Source organism: Neolamprologus brichardi, chromosome 23, assembly GCF_056152115.1.
Source record: "Neolamprologus brichardi isolate AB-2024 chromosome 23, ASM5615211v1, whole genome shotgun sequence".
Lineage (NCBI taxonomy): Eukaryota > Metazoa > Chordata > Actinopteri > Cichliformes > Cichlidae > Neolamprologus > Neolamprologus brichardi.
The window spans coordinates 21,911,949-21,925,546 of NC_142125.1; the positions used below are offsets into that span (position 1 = coordinate 21,911,949).

At 41.0% G+C, this 13,598-nt stretch overlaps 2 protein-coding genes across 21 annotated transcripts in view; one reads left to right on the forward strand and one right to left on the reverse strand.

Moving 5' to 3' along the window:
• Positions 1–6,674, forward strand: part of unc80 (unc-80 homolog (C. elegans)) — a 65,651-nt gene extending 58,977 nt beyond the window's left edge. For 14 of the 19 annotated variants that reach the window (XM_035908606.2, XM_035908614.2, XM_035908609.2 and 11 more), the window contains 5 exons: positions 935–1,013; positions 1,857–1,962; positions 2,299–2,319; positions 2,560–2,774; positions 3,831–6,674. In XM_035908606.2, coding sequence (XP_035764499.2) covers positions 935–1,013; positions 1,857–1,962; positions 2,299–2,319; positions 2,560–2,774; positions 3,831–4,328 — 919 coding nt within the window. In that variant the 3' untranslated portion in view covers positions 4,329–6,674. The remainder of the gene's footprint in view (positions 1–934; positions 1,014–1,856; positions 1,963–2,298; positions 2,320–2,559; positions 2,775–3,830) is intronic. The other 5 variants (XM_035908608.2, XM_035908613.2, XM_035908618.2 and 2 more) reach the window with 1 other exon arrangement.
• Positions 6,675–7,439: 765 nt separating this feature from the next.
• Positions 7,440–11,742, reverse strand: LOC102775907 (high-affinity choline transporter 1-like). 2 transcript variants are annotated; one of them, XM_006792903.2, is made up of 8 exons: positions 11,490–11,742; positions 11,208–11,321; positions 10,802–10,957; positions 10,212–10,360; positions 9,916–10,059; positions 9,068–9,197; positions 8,527–8,741; positions 7,440–8,441 (listed from the first exon to the last, which is right to left on the reverse strand). In XM_006792903.2, exons 1-8 carry the CDS (start codon positions 11,671–11,673, stop codon positions 7,917–7,919), a joined length of 1,617 nt encoding a protein of 538 aa, XP_006792966.2. In that variant the 5' UTR covers positions 11,674–11,742; the 3' UTR covers positions 7,440–7,916. The 2 variants fall into 2 exon arrangements, with proteins under 2 accessions (XP_006792966.2, XP_006792965.2); XM_006792902.2 differs by having other exon boundaries at positions 9,068–9,221.
• Positions 11,743–13,598: the final 1,856 nt, after the last annotated feature.

Below are 13,598 nucleotides of genomic sequence, written 5' to 3' on the forward strand. Positions count from 1 at the left end.
CGGCCACCTCTATCGGCCGCCTCACTGTTGATCACTCATCCGCATTGAATCAAATCGCCTTGGCCCGTCACACCTCCGCCCCCCCACTTCCCACTTACCCGTCTCTATCTCTTTCTGTGTGGGTCTCATGTGCCTTGTCTCTATCCCCTTAACCCCCCTCACTTCCCCTTGAGCTCCACACTGACCCTCATCTTCTCAGCTCATCCGCTGTGCTATCCTAACCAGGCCCCCTCCCCCTTTTACAAAAAAAAAAATGTTAAAAAGGGTCTCAGAGCCCCTGGGGCCAGGGAGCTCTGCCTCTGTTCTTTCTCTGTTAGCTGTGGTTCTTTACAGTTAATGTGCCATCACTAAAGTCAGCCTCTCATCGGTGCCATGGTGTTTCATACTGTTTACGTGTCTATCAGGCTTTTCGCTGATCAAATTGGGCGTCCTATTGTGGATACCAATCTGGAGGGGCACGAGGGAACTGGGGTGGCAACACAAAAAAATACAAACAATGGACACTTTAGTTGTTGTTTTTTGTTTAGAAGCTAACTTTAAATATGCCGTATGACTGTTTCATGGTTAGATGGGGACATTTCAGGTGTTTCAGGGGCATTTGTAGCACAAAAAACGAGACAAGTTGCTTTGTCAGGATTGCCACTCCAGGCCCTACTACTCCCCTGTTGTGTTTTCAGTGTTTGAATCATGGCAGCACTGTTATTTTTTTCCGTACTGTGATTGGGTGTCTTGTAGCACACTGTGTGTATTGTGTAGTGAGTGAATGGGTAGAGTAGCAGCGACATCTTATTGTGATCAAAGTTGCGTTTATCGTCGGTTGGGTAATCTTTGCTTTTTAGTCCCTTTATGGTGACGGTTATTTCTGTGTGTTTTGCGTGAATGTGCGCACGTGAATGTGTGTGTGTGTGTGTCTCTTTATGACTGACTGCATCAGGGTGGCCAGTGTGCAGAGCGAACCAGGTCAGAACCTCCTGATCCAGCCTCCGTTAGGAAGAAAGCGAGGACTCAGACAGGTGTGGACATCACCTTTTTTCATGTGTCCCATGTGTCCATGTAACTTGATGGCATTGAGTATGTGCTATCTTAATTCACATTTAAGCAAATACATTACAAGAAAATAGAATTTAAAAGTCTTTTTAGACACACACATAAAATAAAAGAAATTCACTTCAGTTCAGTTTTATTTATATAGCGCCAAATCCCAAAAACAGTTGCCTCAAGGTGCTTTATATTGTAAGGTAAGGACCAATACAATAACACAAATAAACACACAAAACTCCAACAATCATATGAGCCCCTGTGAGCAAGTGCTCAACTGTGGGAAGGAAAAACTCTGTTTTAACAGGAAGAAACCTCTAGCAGAACCAGGCTCAGGGAGGAGTGGCATCTGCACAACCAGTCGGGGTTGATTATCAATCAAGTTATCAAAATAAGCCACCCTAAAAATGCTTAAACAATGTGGGGATAAAAAGGACAAAGTCTTTGAAGCAATATAGATTTATATTATTTTAATATATTTTTCATTTTATGTATTTATATTTTTCAGACGTCTAATAAGTTTGTTATATTGTTACAATCACTGTTGTGGTAATTTTAATAATATATAGAACTTTCTTCTGTATTATGTTCATGTTTATTATTATAAATCATTATTATTATTTTTTAAATAGATGTGGAAATGTATTTATTTTAAATAATTCAGTCATTCTTGGGTTGTGTCCCGTTACAGGACTTGCATAAACCTGTTTTTAAAAAGCATTTTATTTACTAAAAAGACAAGAACAACATCGCACGTGGGCGCTACAGTACAGTGGGCAGGCTAACTATCTTGTGGATTTTCTTTAACTTTCCCGTAGATGCGACGCCCCCTGCTGTCCATTCCAAAAACCGAACCACGCGGTCGATCTGGAGCGAGGCTTTCTACAACGCGCAGGAGCATCCAGCCCAAGAACAAACCACTGGGTAACAGCACACATGCTTTCATCTGTCTTTTCTTAGATGAGGGATGATGAAAGCGCATCATGTGTTTTAAAATTCTGAAACAGGATGCGTGACTATCTTTAAAAGTAACAGGAAAACTCACCCTGCACTTCAGATCAAGCACACAAGCCAAATCTAGACTTACAAACACTTATACCTGTAAAAATACTTTATTTATTGTCAGTGTGCTGACTTGAACTGACCCGTCCTCCCCATTCACGACCTCTGTGTTTGTTCCAATGCTGTTTGCTGTACCACCTGCCACCAGACTGACTCTTCTCACTCTGTTCTGTCTCATGCTTTTGTTTCGAAATAAAGAAACTTTATTGGACTGTGAAGGTGAGACACAACTCGTAACCCTTCCTCTCCACCCTGCAACGGCTCGTCCCTTTTATCTGCAACCTCACCCAATAGGACGCTCTGCATGTCTGTCTTGCATTACCCCCCCGATCCCCTGCCTCCCCCTCTCCCATCCCCTCCCTGCCTCCACTCTCTTTGGTGGTGCTGATGTGTTAGCGAGTCGCTAGCTGGCGCTATCGTCTCTGTTTTGACCACGTGCGCATGCATGTCTGCCCACAGCGCATGGAGACCAAAAGAGGTCAGTCACCTTTACAGAGAATCAAGGCCAGCAGGCGTCCACGGGGGCAAGCAAGCCTCCAACTCCCAGCACTGTGGACCCACCGGGCGAAGGCAGAGGGACGAGTCCTGCCCCATCAAAGTCCCCAACCCTGGAAGTACCCCCCACCTCTTCAGCCATGATCATGGCTGACCTGCACGGACCTACAAATGCACAGGTAGGACCAGCTGAAGGAGGAAATGCAGAATGCTGTGGACATTAAATAATATTATATATTAGACATGAATTTATTTGAAAATGTCCTAAATACACAGAAATAAACGTTCTGTTTATTTTGAAAACTCAGACTGACCACTTTATTTTTAATTACCTTCATAAACAGAATGCTTTTCTTCGCAATGTTAACTGTGAATGAAAACAAATAGGGCAGAGCCGTGCGTGTGATTGGCTGTTGCTTTGGTAACAGTGGACAGCTAATCATATGACATTTTGAACGTAAACTATAGTACTAAGTGTTACCTACATTTATTTCATCTTCTTCTTACCATCACCATTTTGTAAACCATGTCATGTTGTGGTATAAACAATACAATTGAAGTACTTACATAGTTGGTTCACCCAAAAAGAAAAAAATCCAAATTTTTTTTGTAGCAGTATCTACTGATTTATAGTCACCAGCTTTTTGATTGGTACACTTTGCTAGTACTGGGTTGGACTGCCTTTGTCTTCAGAACCATTTAATTCTTTGTGGTATAGATTCAACCCAGTGGTGCTCTGGATTGAGATCTGATGACTATGGGGGCCGTTTGAGTACAGAGAACTCAGTTTGAGATGATTTTCTGTTTTTCAGCTCGTCGCCTGTAAAACTCCAGAGATGGTTGTTTACGAAAAATCTTAGCAGTTTCTGAAACGCTCAGACCAGCAACAACCATACCACATTCAAAGTCATTTAAATCACCTTTCTTCCTCTTTCTGATGCTCAGTTTGAACTTCAGCAAGTCGTCTTTACGATGTCTACATGCCTAAATATAGAGGTTTGATAGATTAAATATTTGTGCTAGCAAGTAGTTGAACAAGTGTACCTAACAAAGTGGCCAGTGAGTGGACCTAGTATTGAGCCCTGTGGCACGCCTTTACGGCCTTCAAACCAGAATGATGACCATCTGCAGCTATTCCTCTAATTTTAAGGAGATAAAAATATAATTTTATGTCATTTATGTGTGAAGTAGCCCTTTAAAAGCTAAACTACAGGAGCAGGTGTATTCCCACACAGGTCCCTCAAGCATTAAGCAGCAAGGAGAAGAGAGAGCAGTGGGGGCTACGCAGCAGCCTCTCCCCTCCCCCATCCATCTCCCGGCCTTCCACTCCAACACCCCCATCCCGAACCTGCTCCCCTCTCCCCCTCTCCAGAACCTGCTCCCCTCTCCCTTTGTCCCGCACCTCCTCTCCTCTTCCACCGCCACTCCCAGTGCTGAGCACAGCACCCGCCCTGGGTCCACCGCCGCCACCTCCATTACCACCAACTCATCTTGCTGCTGCTCCTCCTCCTCCACCACCGGGGCCTTCCAGGATCAGAGAGAGCCCCGGGGACGAGGACACAACCGCCCTGCTGCCGCGCAGCGACACCCTGCTGCAGCTCAGCGAGGACGACGGCACCGAGAACCCGCTTCTCACCCCGCTGCTGTCCCCTCCTCCCCCCCGCCGGTCGCCCCGCCGCTCTCCCCTCCCCCTCTCACCCGTCGACCTGGACCTGGATGAGTCCCACGTGTGATAGAGGTGACGGATGGATGTTTTTTCTATCAAGATGCTCTATAAAACACAAAAAGTAAAGTTTTTGGTTTTACTGAAAGTCTTAAACAGTTTGAAAGGACAGGAATGTTTTGACTTTATGTCTCCTAAATGAAGAAAACTCCTTCCTCTGTCTGAAATATGACAAATCAGAGTCACTCTCTTATCTTCTCTGTCCTCAGACTGAGGGCTGAATGTATGTTACAGCAGCAATCGACATAATGTCTCATCTCTGGTCCTCACCAAGAGCAGAAATGTTTTTTCAGCAATGATATCAAATACCTATTTAAGATAAGAGAAAGGATTATTTAACTCAGTAATGACTGTTTAAAATAGAAAATCTGTCTATATTGAAAAAGGAGATGATATAACATGTGATGTGGTGCAGATTTGTATAAACGTTATAAAGAGCCATTCTAAAGATAAAGTGAGTGACTTATCTTAGCACCTTTATTTGAAATGGAGTAAAGGGAATAAATATATAATACAGCATATGTATTTTAATCACATAGAAGTGGAGTATGACATGTTGTAATCCAGAAGTCTATGAGATTTTATATTTTAGAAAGAGATGTTTTTTTCTGTCATTTGCACTGCAAAATGTTCATAAAGTCGAATACACGTGTTTCCAGCTAAAACTCCGTCATATCCAGTGCTTTAAGTGATGCTGTTTGTAAAGTAAACGTCTTGATGTGGATAAAAACTTTTCCATCAACTCTGCTAAAAAATAAAAGTTTAGGATAAATCAGAGACGCTCAACGGGATAACCGAAACAAATTCAACACAATTTTGACTTTTTGTGTTTTTTAGCGTGGATGCAATCTGAAAGGCTAACGCTAAACTGTAAACATGGTCACATGACTTTTTCATGTGGTAAGATGTTGTGCCGTCTAATCGTGCTCCCTGTATTACAGCACAGTCTCACAGCAGCTTATGAAGTAGTTGCGACCTTTGTGTTCATGTATATGTACCTCGTATTTTTATGTTTAAAAGGAGAGAAAAAAGTCCACAGTTGCACAGATTGACAGAGTTACATGGATGCGAGAGATTACAGGGGTTGCAGTAGTTGGAGGAATGGGACAGATTGCAGAAACTGCAATGGTAGCAGGGATATGAGGGATTGTAGGAATTGTATACAATTTTAGTGTATTTACTGACGCATCCCACCAACCCCAATGATGGCACGGACCATAGTGTGCACCAAAACTGGAGAGAAAATCATGGTGACCAATCAGGAACTTCGTATGGTAGACCCTCCCACAGCCTCTGTCATCCGAGGCTTCATATTTGGGGCCTGGCTGTGGAAACACAGAAAAAAACCAACCAATTCCCCTTTTAAATGTAGAGACACTACATTTGAATGTGTTTTATCTGTTTGTTAGTTTTAGGAAGAAGGCAGTAGATTGCGGTAGATAAATAATAAATGCCATCATCATACAGTCATAATGTCCTACCATTGTCTCATTGAGTTCAGCTCTAACTCTAAAGTGTATGTTGTGCACAATATTTTATTTGGGACCAAAGACTGTATCTTTACATAGCAGTTATATATGTAAGAAAAAGGCATATAATATTTACAGAGACGCTTGTCCTGGTGTTGGTCATGCTGTTCTGTTTGTGTCTGTGATGTCTTCTATTCAGAGCAGTGGGGACGGGATGTCTCTTATCTTTATTGCAACTGTGACGATGCAGTAGATAGACGTTACCTCGTTTCTCATTTCATGCCTTAACAGAGATGTCTGCATACATCGGTTTATTTAGTCCACTGAGAACCTCATACCTCCAGGAGTATCCACTGAAACAGTCCCGCAGTAACGTCAGGTTGTTTTCTGTCTGCCGTGTTCGTGACACTCAGCTGCTTGCTGTGGCCTCCACACTCAAACCTCTCTGTGTGCTGTCAGGCCACAGAAGACAAAACGTGCCATAACTCACACCAGTGCACTGTGAGTGTTTTATTGTTGGCTGCTTCTGTCTTTCTTTTGTCTGTCATGATTTGTGAAAAATTATGTAATCATTTTGGTTACGCAGAGACTAAAGTTACGCAGAGGGAATGATGCATTTCTTAAAGGGGGTTGTCGTTGTGTCGTCTAAATCCACGCAGCTCTGCAAATTCTTCATTTGATGTTTCTAAATGCATATCACGCCAAGCCTAGAGTGTAAAGACGCATCAGCATATTTATTGTTGAAGGTCGCTGGGTTTGTCACTCCCTTTAAATGTAACTTGTCTGTGTCGAATGATGTCTTCTTTGTGCAAAGATTAAATAATAAAGCTTCACTATATCAGAATATTTCCTAAATATCTAAATAAATGGATATTGTTTACACTGTTTTTCAGCTTTGTCTGGGTTTTTTTTTTAAAATGGAGGTTTCTGTCATTTTCAGTTCTTGCTTTGAAAATAGCTCAGCAAGATGACTGACGACTTTTTAAATAGGGTCAGGTTTCTTTTTTTTTACAGTAGCTCTGAGAGGTCAAACCCACTGCGACATAAGAAAATAAAAGCATATATAATATAAAAATGCTGCAAAAGCTAAAAAAAAATCAAGAACACAATGGGTTTTTGGGGAGACAATAACGTGACAGACGAGCTAACTATGTACAGCTAATGGAAAACGTACTGACACTATTATATTAATCATGTGTTTAAAACACTTTATGTTCATCTTTTTATTCCTTACAACAGCAATGAATCCTCTGCTTCTTCTAAGCCTGTGTCACTGTAAGCCTACACTTGTTTTTGGTTTCTGTCACTTCCATAGCCGGTCCGTCACATTATTGTGTCCCCAAAAACACATCCATTACGTTTTGTGATATTTTCTTCTATTTCTTTTTACTTCCTTCGTGTTTTATTCGACTTTTGCTGAGTTTTTTCTACTTCTTTTGTGTTTTACTGTTGTCTTTTTTTTTTTTTTAAGTCCCAGTGTGTTTAACCTCTCAGGGTCATTGTATTTTTCCCCTTAACAAATGCAATCATTTAAAAAGTGCACTTTGAATTTACTTGGTTAACCTCTCTCTAATATTAAAATTTATAGCATGTAAGCATGAGAAATATGCAAAAAAATGAGGAATCAGAGAGGGGGCAAACTTTTTCACAGTATGGAATTTTATATTGCACAACTTAATGACATAAACAGATTTAAAGTATAACATGCCCACTGATTAGTACAAAATATTTATTATTGAAATGTTAACAGTAAAATAGCTATTTACTCAAGTTTAACTAACAATCAGTTCATTATTAGCAGTGGTTGTTATACGGAGTTACCCACACAAATAGTGATATACACAAATATGCTGCTGTTACAGCAGGGCAGATGTTTCTCTTAAATAATGATTTAAAAAAAAAACAAACATGTAAAATTTGCTCTAAGCAGCTTGGTTAATTGTTTTCTGACTCAAGGTAATTGTAAACATAATGTTTAACTAGCTGTTAAGTAAAAGGTATTTGTTCATTTTATTTTGCATAACAACAAAAGTAATCCAGAAATCAGGCAACATTGCCATTACCAATGTGCATCATTTAATATAGCAGAAGTGCTGAAGACTTGAAAATGTAGGGAAAAAAAGATAAACTTAGCATCTTGTGTCCAACATCAGTTCAGATGCATGTTTATCATTTTCACCTAGTTTGGCGCCATCTGCTGGTGCTGTTTCTTCTTGAGTCTTCACCCTGAACAGGTCCCACCTCTCTGGGAGGATCCCCTTGTTGAACAAGAGCGACGTCGCATAAGAAAATACCAGGATGGTGACCAGAGAGGACAGCATGCAAGTGGTCTTGAAAGGCCAGCGCTGCACATAAACACCATCCTCCAGAGAGCAGCCAGGGAAACGCAGGATGGCGGGAAGGTTGAACACCGGCTCGCCACACAGCACTCTCATCACAAAGGCAACAACGTAACCTGCCACGGCCCCGTAGGCACTGGATGATCCGACGAAGAGGATGCAGATCAGCTGGGGGAGCATGACGGTGTAGGTCAAGTCAGAGCTGAGGATCCAGAAGGCCAACGTTCTGCTGTCCAGGTAGGTGAGTGAGGTTCCTACAGTCCCTACGACCACTATGGAGAGGCGGATCACCCACTGCAGCTCTCTCTCTGATACCTAAACAGAACACCAAAGCTCATTTTTCCCAAAATATCAACACAAACTTTTAAGAACTCAGCATTCTGACCGACTTTGTTCCTACCTGATGTCTAACGAGGGTGTAGATGTTGGTGGTGAAGATGGAGGTTGCCGCCAGCAGGCACGAGTCAGTGGATGACATGGCAGCGCCGGCGATGGCTCCCATGCCGACAACAAAAACAGCGGTGGGGGTAAGATGCAAAAGGATAATGGGCAACGCCATGGCAGCCTCTCCTCGCTCATAGGGTGACGGTGAGCCATAAGAGGTCAGGTTCCAGTCTGAAGCATAAGAGGAAACATTATAATGTTTAAAGTTACTGAAATATGAGTCTTCCTGCTCCTTTCTGATCTCTGGATCATCTGAATCATTCTGCTGAAGGCTCATCGTGTATGGAAGCCCCTTTTTGCCAGATAAAATATAAATTCAAAATAAAATCTATTAAAACTGTTTGGATGAGTAAAAAGAACATTACAAGTTTTATGTGTAGTTAGTGTTTGAATTTTTTTAGTAAATGATGTGCAGAGGGAAAAGGGTGAAATGGAGGCAGATGATCCGCTGTGGGGACAACTAAAGGGTTTAGCCAGAAGAAAGATGTCAGGTGTACCTGTTGATGCTGCAACAGCTCCAATCAGCACAGGTGGAATTCCCAGAACAATGACCACACCTGCCGCTATGAAACAAATCATTCTGGCCGTGGCCGTGGAGCTGGAGGAGAGTGTCCTCTGATGGAAGTCCTGAAACGCCAAATTTCCAACACTCTGAAAACAAAGAGCAAGCCCACAATCTACTATGTTCATTTTTTTAAGATACTTTTTTTTAAAACGAGAGATTTTCTTGTGTTTTAGTAATTACCAGCATAAGAACTTATTGCTCACAGTTTGTTTTTAACAAATAAAAACATATACGGGGCCAAGAGTTTAAAAGGAAATCACACCCATGATGTAGATGTCTCAAAATGCCTGAGGGCAAGTATTGATTTTCAGCTTTGTCCTTGCGCACAGAGATTCCTCCAAATTTTCTGATTCCTTTGATGATATTAAGTAAGGGGTGTATGTGTGTGTGTGTGTGTGTGTTACTGTAAATGAGGAGAGATTTAAAGTTTTCATAATTTTACGTGAGTAAAACTTTTCTGAAATTGTTCGAAAATCTGTAGACAGGTTTTTGGAAATTGGTGAACCTCTGCCCATCATTACTTCTGAGAAACTCTGCCTAAGAAGACTTTTTTATACCCAATCACATTACTTACCTCTTGCCAGTTAACCTAATGTTCCTCCCGCTGTTTCTTTTTTATTGTACCTCTTATTTTTTCAGCCTTTTTGTTCAATTTGTTTATTAGCGACTTATCAACTTTACACTTTATTTGATATAATCTTTTATATAAAATGTTTTTGTTTTAATGGTCTTCAGATCTTATTAAATCATTAGAAACATGTTACTGCTATGTCATCTCACCATTGCGAGAAAATTATCGATCCATATCCACACGTCATCAGGCTCAAGGCGGCCGAGCCAGGGCGCCTGAAATGTGTGGTTGAAAGCCGTTTGACGGAGGTCGGTGTAGACATCACTCGCCACAATGAAGGGAGCACACAACCACTGGAAAAAAAAACAGAGTAAAGCTTTTGAGAAACGAATCTGCTTCAACCTACGTTGTAACTGTAACGTGCACTCTTTCTTGCAAGAGATAACTTTTACCTCTGGCGTGTTGGAAAAGCAGTCTTGTTTATGTGTTGTCACATTAAACTCACCAAGCTACAAAACACCAGTGATAACTGGATGACATCAGTAAAAGCAACTGAATAGAGACCTCCAAGAACTGTGTAGACGACGGCCACCGCAGCAGAGATCCAGATGCAGAGACTTAAGGGCAGATCGGAAAAGATGGAAAGTGTGACCCCTGTTGGGAGAAAAACACATATAATCGATACCTCTGAAAATCATGTTGTCCATTATAAATATTTAAAGATACTCATGGCAAATACAGGGAATTACAAGTTTTAAAACCTTCCAAAAATAACAAAACAAGAGTTAAAAAAACCAGAACACCTGTGTGTTGTATTGAAGAGAGGGCAACTAAAGTTGAACGCTGTAGTTTTGTGTAATACCAGTTTGGACCACTAGATGTTGCAGGCGAGCCAGTGTTACTGGTGAACACGCTCTTATTTAAGTGGGCAAATCCTTACGAGGATATAACCGTATTTAAAATATGAAGTTTAGAGGTAACTGGTAAAATGCTGCCCCCTGGTTGTGAAAATGTTTGGCTAAATTCTGCAGGGTAACTACAAAAAGCACCTTTAGGCAACACTTCTGAAAGGAAGTGTTTGTGTGTTTACATTACCCAAGGAAATCAGTGTGACAGGAACCCACATGACTTCACTTATGAAAGGGATGATGGCGAGAAGCCCAGTCAGTGTTTTCCCATACTTCCTCTGAAAGGGATCCATCATGGTGATGTAATTTTTATCCCGCATCGGCTTTGCGAAGAACAGACCACCTTTAGCAAAAGAGACAACAATCAAAGCAGTGCAGAAAATAGATTTCAGGTTATGTTTGATTTTTGTGGTTAAGAGGAATGTCAAGGTATTCAAAATTTGCCTTTAAGAGAAGGGGACAGTTAAGAAAAAAATCTTAAGTAATGATAGAAGATAAGGACATATCCTGTCTGAGTGGATCTTATATTGACGAAAATAGCCCATTTTAGGCATATTTTTGGAGGTAAATACCCCTCTGTAAGAGGTTCTTACCGATGATGAATGAAACTGACATTTGTAGAGGAATGAGAGCCCAGATTAGCCCCTTTGTGGGGTCATAAACAGTCTCTGCAACTCCAATGATAAAGGCACCTCCAACCCAAGTAGCTTCAGCCGATCATACAAGACAGAGCACACACAAGTCTCACATTCATGGTACAAGTTACTACTTTTATAAAAGCAAACAGATATTGTTTCATTTAAAAAAAAAAAAAAAAAACGCAAAACGTGTTTGAAGCACCAAATTACTGAGCACACACTTCTACGTGAACTCACCTGTCATGGTGAAGACGCCCACTGCCAAGGTGACCCTCCGATTAGCCAAAAAAGAAACTTCCATCTGTCCACCAGCTGAATTTTTCTCCATCTTCTTAGATTTCAAAGAAGCCCAGATCCCAATCCCCAGCACCAACAAATAAAAGATGACCATCATTATTAGACCAGATATATGGAGAGCCATTGTGAATTAAAATGATAATAATAATAAGTTGGAGCTGCTGAGACTTTTCCTGGTGGTCATAGAAGCAATAGAAACCCCCCGCCGCACACACACATCTGCACCACTGCTGTTCAAGGATGTGCTTTGTAATGCTCTAAGCTTGTAAGGATTATCTTCATATTTACACAGTATGAAAACTTCAGCAAGGGTTTAAGCTATGACTGCTCAAAGCATCATGTTAAAAACAAAAGAAATCAGTTTAGACTTGAGAACAGGAATTGTTGATCTTCACAAAGCAGGAGATGGATATACATAGTTCTAAAGAAACTCATTGAGAACCACTGAGAACAAACAGAGGTAAGAAGCAAACGATTTCAAAGACTCTGGAAAGAAAACTAGTGAGAGATGTGTCTAAAGATCTCACAACAATTACCAAGACACTTGTGAATGACTTGTCCAAGTCAGGAATTGTAGGAAAATCACTAGAACCCTGCACAGACTGAGAAAAACGCCACTTCTGCAGAAGAAACACATTCAGGCCAGACTGAAATATGCTAAGGACAACCCGATTATTATGCATACTGGAAGCACATGCTTTCGGCACATGAGACAAGGCTAGAGCTGTTAGGCCACAGAGACACTGCTTATGTTTGGAGAATGAAGGTAGAGGCGTACAACCCAAAGACCATTGTCCCCAGAGTGAAGCATGGTGGTGGGAGTATAATGCTGTGGGGATGCTTCAGTGTGTCTGGGACTGGGATTCTCATCAAGGTGGAAGGAATCATGAAGATTTTGCTGTTGTCTGCTGACGGGGAGCACCAGTGCCAAAGATGCCAGCAGGAACAACAAAGCTTGGGAAGGGCAGCCAATCAGAAGAAGATGAGCTTGAAGGGAGAGGATTAAACTGCTTGTTATAGAGAATGAAGGCCCAGAATAAGATAAATGAGGATTATTTTAAACTGTGAACCACAGCTAAAGCTATGATTGCTTGTTTCCACCACTTAGAGTAAATAAATAAATACAAAAAACTGTCAGACAGAGGTTAGTTGACAATTTGAGTTATCATCAATTTAGTTACACAACTCAAAACTTCGAGTTACTTCTGAGTGAGTCAAAAATCCAAGTTTGCACACAAAGCGGCTCGAGTAAATTCAAGACCAAAACAACAGAGATTAAAAAGAAGAATAACAGAATCCCCTTGAATAACATTTTTTTACTGCAAACTGTGGGAAAAAATGTGCAACTAAACTGAAGTTGTTTTGTTATTCTGCCACACACTTCACACTGTGAACTTTTTTTAAAAGTCTTTTATTACCGGCATATCTCTCAAGTGTCCTTGGCATTCTTCTGCTGAGATAGTTGCCTCGTCCTCATGTATGACTCGTGTTTCACCATCCTCTGGCTCTCGTTTGTGTAACACAGTTGCTATTTGAGAAACAAAAAAACGTTATGCTTCGATAAGAACCCCGATGACTTGATACAAACTGCGTCAGCAAGAAGTAAAGACACTGCAGGTCATGCAGATCATACATGTGCTAAAATTAACGTGTTTTTAATGATTAATAAACAGAAAAAATAAACTGATTTGCAAATAATGCGCATTAATGGTATGATTATGATGGAATAATCTGAATAAACAGACCTGCAAATCCTGCTGCACCTTGCTGAATCTCACAGGGTAAATAAGCTGTGTCGCCTCTTCACAGAGCTCCATCACAGTGTGTTTACTTGTGGGGCACTGTGTATTTTATTGAAATACCTGACTTCTTGTGCAGCAGGGCAATATCAGCAAACTAAAATATAACATTTATCTTTTTAGAGTCTGTCTTCTGACAACTCTTCCAAATAAGCCATACTTGTTCAATTAATCAATCGTTTTCTAATTGCGCTGCATTGAACTTTAACACACTAACTGAGGCCTGTAGAGTCTCAGCTGTAGCTCTTGG

Bases quoted from the DNA above. Each gene is read 5' to 3' on its own strand.
- LOC102775907 (XM_006792902.2), bottom strand. From the start codon at position 11,673: ATGGCTCTCCATATATCTGGTCTAATAATGATGGTCATCTTTTATTTG. The intron at 10,361-10,801 runs GTAATGTAAACA...TTCTCCCAACAG, and splicing joins TGTCACACTGATTTCCTTGG to GGGTCACACTTTCCATCTTT. The intron at 8,442-8,526 runs GTAGGAACAAAG...TGTTCTGTTTAG, and splicing joins ACACCCTCGTTAGACATCAG to GTATCAGAGAGAGAGCTGCA.